Source organism: Colobus angolensis, unplaced genomic scaffold (assembly GCF_000951035.1).
Source record: "Colobus angolensis palliatus isolate OR3802 unplaced genomic scaffold, Cang.pa_1.0 Scaffold74, whole genome shotgun sequence".
Taxonomy (NCBI): Eukaryota; Metazoa; Chordata; class Mammalia; order Primates; family Cercopithecidae; genus Colobus; species Colobus angolensis.
The window spans coordinates 11,002,870-11,008,869 of NW_012121154.1; the positions used below are offsets into that span (position 1 = coordinate 11,002,870).

The following is a 6,000-nucleotide window of genomic DNA, read 5'->3' on the forward strand; positions in this document are numbered from 1 at the left end:
CCCGAGTAGCTGGTATTACAGGCACCCATCACCACGCCTGGCTACTTTTTGTATTTTTAGCAGAAACGAGGTTTCACCATGTTAGCCAGGCTGGTCTCAAACTTCTGACCTCAAGTGATCTGGCTGCCTTGGCCTCTCAAAGTGCTGGGATTACAGGTGTGAGCCACCACACCCAGTCCCAAACTCCAACTATATTAAGCTGCCCCCAAAATGCCAGTCTATAATTAAACTTTATTTTCAAATACTTGTCAGAGTTTAGTCTTGGCAAGAAGCATTTCTTACCTTTTGAACTTTCAGACTGCTGAGCTGAGGGAAATGGCTGGAGTTTTCCTTTGCACAAAAGCCTACAAGGATGTTTATGAACTTATTTATTCAAATGTTCTGAATACAAATGAACCACCTTAGTTGGATATTTATTATTGTTCACCTGCCTTGACACAAGAAACTGCAAGCACTATGATAAATGGACTGAAGGGTCTGGTTTCACTGTGGTTCCCTTCTGCTGAAATCTTATTTTGAAAATTTCTCACTGCCACCCTCCTTGGTGAATGTCAACATCTGTTCTCCTAAGCCAGTCGTATTCAAAAGGATCTGTTTTTTAAACATAAACTTAAAATTTCAAGCACACAACATTGCTTTCATTAAATAGGGGTTCTGGTTGACTCATTATGAAGCTGCATAAAGCAAAAACAATTAGGAACTTTTAAAGACAAAAGGACTCTAAAAGGACACCAAGGTGATACGAATAAAATTAGATGAAAGCTCATAGTTATTCTTTGCATGTAAATGGACTATATATGTAGAGGCAACAAAATTGGACTATTTTGCACCTGAGAACATTTAATACACTTTTGGTGTGTATCTAGTGTCCAACAAATGCACAGAAAAAAGTATTTTAAACATGGATTTTTCTGTATATATATATATATATATTTTAGCATCCAGCGCTTGTGCCATTACTATGTACCATGTTGAATACCAATCAAGGGATGGTTCACTGAGTTGGAGAAAATTTAACTTTTGCCTTCCAGCCATTCATGCCTGCATGGGTTTTAAGAAGAGTGCTAATTCTTTTCCCGAAACAAGGACTAGACAACACCCTAAGGCAAAGTTTTCTCCTCACAGAAATGGTTGAAGGCAGTTTGAAAGGTGGGTTTATACCATTCTGAAAACAGGCATGCATGCCTCCTTGATACATTTACTTTCTTTTCATAGAAATAAAAATGACACGGAATGCAAATAATGTGACAGTCTAGATTCTGTACACTATTATAGTATTGTGTTTTGTAAGTGGCTTTGTACCAGTGGGTGAAAATATAGATGTCTGCAATTCTCTTGTTCATATTTCCAAATTATATTGTCATGCCTTACGTGGAAGCACAGCACAGTGGGCATTACCAACACTGAGCGAGGTGGTCTCTGTGATGCTGGAGCACTCCCCTGGCATGAGCATCTTCACTCAGTGCCTCTGACTGGCAGATCTTTGCCATCTTATTTCATACACCTTTAGATGGGATTTTTCCACGTGGGAACTTGCTGAAGCAAGTCTCAGTTGGCAAAACAACCTAAAATCATAACCTACAATCTATCTTTAGGGTGGTTTTCTATTTAATCTAATTGTTAGCTGGATAATTGGAGGAAATCAGAGGTCCATTAAACAGAAAACCTCGTGTTTTTCCATAATACTGTGAGGGAGTTCGGCAGACTGCTCTGTATCTAGAAGCCTGTCTTACTCCATTCAGGCTGCTGTAACAAAATACCATAAATCGGGTGGCTTATAAATAACAGAAATTTATTTCTCACACTTCTGGAGGCTGGGAAGTCCAAGATCAAGGAGCCAGCACATCAGCGTCTGCTGAGGACTCACTTGTGGTTTATGGATGGTGCCTTCCTGCTGGGTCCTCACATGGTGGAAGAGGCAAGGCAGTCTACTGGGGTCTCTTTTATAAGGGCACTGATGCCAATCATGAGGGCTCCACTTTCATGAACTAATCGCCCCCTAAAATGCCCCATCTCCTTATTCCATTACCTTCAGGGGAATGAGTTGAGACATGTGAATTTCAACAACAATTCAGACCACAGCAGTGCCTAAGCTATCTAGGCCTTTCCCTTGCCTGTCCTGCGCATAGGCATGGTCTTTCAACAGCTATGCTTCTCTTGGAACACTTGGCTTTCAGGCTGCAGCTGATAGGTTCAGATTTGGAAATTTGGAATTAAGAGCTCCAGGCAATGAAAGCTCTGGTTTGCGGAGTGATGTTAAAGTAAGCACCATAAAAACAAGGATCATAAACTTCTGTTGCTAAGTCCCTCACACTCTCTGAGCGAAGTCCATGAAATTCCCCAGTATCTTTCCAATAAGTTCTTTCACCTTTTTGGTAAGCCTCTTTATATTTCTTGCAACATACAATCTTAAGTAATAAAACCATTTTGAATAAAAACTTTTTCCTGGCTTATTTTCCCCTGTCAGATTCTTCTAAAGACAAGCTCCCCACAACCAATGGTAGCTTTCTGGTTGTGCTGGCTGTGTCATTAGCTCCATCTATTCCTATAATCTCCAGAGACACTCTTTGCCTCCTCTGGCTATCAGTTCTAAAGAACTTTGAAGACATTTTGCTTAGTAATGCTTGTTTTTAAAAAGATAGTTGGATTTCCTATTAGAATCATATCCTGGCATAATCACAAGGATTAGTAAATGATATATTCAACAACCCAAAATATTAAAGTCCTTAGCAATCAATTTATAACAGTTATGCTGATGATATAATAAGGAGTGGATAGATTTATGTTCAAAGAGATGCAGACTTTAAAAAATTCACTTTCACCCTTTTGGAAAAGTACTAGGTATTAGTAGTCTTGTTTGAAGACTCAAGACTTCTAATTATGCTCAGTTTCACATCAGGAATATAAATCTATTTCCATCTTGAAAGTATGATATTAGTACTTTCTTCTTTTTTGACATACTCTGAAAGAAAACTTTATTCTGAGAGAAAAGACAGAAATTTGGAGGCAGACTGCTTTGTTGACTTCCTCTCTTTGTTCACTTTTATTATTAGTTTAATTTTTTGAAACATACTTTTCATTTCATTTCTATTGGGGGTGAAGTCCTTTATCTCTAAGTCGCTTTTCAGCAGAAGAGTCAAATATATGTAACAAGAATGCTCAGAGAGGTTGGAAAAGTAGAGATGCCTGGGGGCAATGTGCTAACTTTTTTCTTTTTTTTTTTTTTTTAAATGAGACACCAGGAATATTCTGTTGGCTTCTATGCTCCCTACGTACACTCTCCCTGCATGAGACACATAGGCAGATGTTTGAAAGTCATAATATTCTAGCTGCATTTATATTGTGAGGTGGGAGTAGGCAGAGGAACGTCATAGTATTAGGGGAAAACCCTATTTTTGTTGCGTTCTAACTGATCTAAGAGACATTCACAAGGATATGAACCCCACTACAGGGTGCAGCCCACGGTGTGCTGTTAAAATCTACCTTCAAACTAGAAATTAGTAGTTATGTCAGCTCAGTGTCCTACATTTTAAATAGCCACTGATCTGCTTCCTAGAGAACTGAGGAAGAAATGTCAGGTAGAAATTTCCCCGTGATAAAGTGGCAAGTGAATGACGACTTCAGGAATAAACTGTCAAAGGAGAAACAAATGTGGTCCTCACCCACAAAGGTGCAGCTTCCCAAAGTGCACGACCTCCCTCCTCCAGCCCTGCATGGTTCCCGCGTAGTAGGTGCTGCTGGGGTGGTGCTCGGTGGAGCATAAGGAGCTGACGTGGCTGCTGCTGTGGTAGCAGAGGGGCAGCAGCAGGTGCCAGGTCGCCCCGAAGTCCCTTGAAAATTCCAGTCTCACTGGATCTGCGGATGAGCTATCAGTCGAGCAGCCGACATTGATCTTGGGATGAAGAAAAAATGATACAAATTACCTCAGAGCAACAAGCCTTGAAATGATTCACCATTTCATTATTTTCTAGGGTCCATTTTCCTCGGAACTGTCGTGTTGAAATATTTAACACTATAAAATTATGTTTTGCCTAACTGAGTCATATTGTATATTACCTTTAAATTATAATTTTTCATAAAGAATCTCAAAGGGCCTCATGAAAAATTTATTTCCCTTCATTTTATAAAAAGCAGGAAGTGGATAAGGCAGAGGCTGGGACAATTCCAAATTTTACCTTTGGCCCATTTTCCAGCCAAGCCAAGCACATCACAGTGAAAAGACTGTTTCCCTAACCCCGTTAGCTTCCCCTGTCCCATCTACTAGGTAGGATACCTTCTATTTTCCTTCTTGTGACACCTTCCAAATAATCCCAAGAGTTATACACATGAACCTTCAATGCATATTCGATACCAAAAGAGAATACAATCATTGTCATCATTTCCCTGGCACAGGGAAAGATCTTTTTAAAATTATATATACTTAAGGTGTACCCATACTGTTTTGATATAATATACAAAGTGAAATAATTACTACGGCCAAGCGAATTAACCTATCTATCACCTTCCATAGTTACCTTTTGTGTGTGTGGTAAGAGCACCTAAAATCTATTCTCTTAACACGTTTTCAGCATATGATATTACATAATTAACTATGGTCTTCATGCTGTACATTGGATCTCTAGACTTATTCATCCTACATAACTGCAAGCTTGTCTCCTTTCACCTACTTCTTCCCACATCCTTACCCTCCCTGCCCTGGTATCCACCAGTGTATTCTGTCTTTATGTAAAGACCTTTTTAGCCATTAGGGAAACAACCACTCCCTTCCTTTTTCCATGCTTTCAAGTGCATTAAATTAAATAAATGCATGCAATTCTTTCTACAAAAATTTTCCCCTTTCCGATGGAGATTAACATTTTCTTACTATCATGCCATCAAAGCATAGCAATCAGTTACTGATATATATAGTTACATATAACCATCTATAGTTATATATCAATAAATATATATTATACATATTATGTGTGTGTAGGTATGTGAACTTACATACCTTTTACCTTCTAATGAGTAAACTATTGACATTTGATAAACTTTTGACTATAGGCACTTGTTTCTACCTGAATTCTTTTTTTTTTTTGGAGATGGAGTCTCATTTGTCACCCAGGCTGGAGTGTAGTGGCGCAATCTCGGCTCACTGCAACCTTCACCTACCCGGGTTCAAGCAATGCCCCTGCCTCAGCCTCCTGAGTAGCTGGGATTACAGGTGTGCACCACCACACCTGGCTAATTTTTGTATTTTTTAGTAGAGACGGGGTTTCACCATGTTGGTCAAGCTGGTCTTGAACTCCTGACCTCATGATCTGCCCGCCTTGGTCTCCCAAAGTCCTGGGATTACAGGTGGGAGCTACCACGCCCGGCTGATAATGGAACTCTTAAATGGGCTAACGATGTCATCTTTTATCAACTATGGAAAAAATATTCTGAAAAGTTAATATTCTAAAACACCGGTATAATGTACCTTTGGTTCTGCTGATTTTATCTAAGCTTTTGAAATATGTAAATACTTTTACGTTAATTATTAATTTGCTCTCGACAAATATAAGGAGTGCATAAATATTAATAAAATACACAGAGCAAATATATTTGAAATTATAAACCAGTGTAGTATTATCTGTAAAATTAATAACATCATGATAAATATTATATAAATATACTAGCATGGCACAGACTATAGTTACATTGACTTGGTCCCTAAGAAATTTTAAGTTTCACATAAAAAGTGTGGAAATATAATACAATAATAGTATGAGCCTTTTCATTTTTATAATGTTTAAAATAATTTATTTCAACTTCCCATTGTAGCAGGTGGGGAAACTACGTCATAAAGGATAAGAATTCAGAAATAAACCTTAGTATGACAATTGACTCTGTAAATAAAAGTAAATGATGATGCCAAAACCTCTTACATCCTTGCACAAAAATGGGAGGTCATAATGCATGAAATTAGCTGAGATTTTCCTCCTCTTTCCTAGGTTTTGTTCAATATAAATTTTTTTTTTT

General features: G+C 38.3%; 1 protein-coding gene across 1 annotated transcript in view; it reads right to left on the reverse strand.

Moving 5' to 3' along the window:
- RELN (reelin) overlaps nt 1–6,000 on the reverse strand; it is a 536,970-nt gene that overhangs the window by 81,607 nt on the left and 449,363 nt on the right. The window contains exons 39-40 of the mRNA XM_011927764.1: nt 5,511–5,611; nt 3,663–3,892 (exon numbers count right to left, since the gene is read on the reverse strand). Of these exons, the coding sequence (XP_011783154.1) occupies nt 3,663–3,892; nt 5,511–5,611 (331 nt within the window). The remainder of the gene's footprint in view (nt 1–3,662; nt 3,893–5,510; nt 5,612–6,000) is intronic.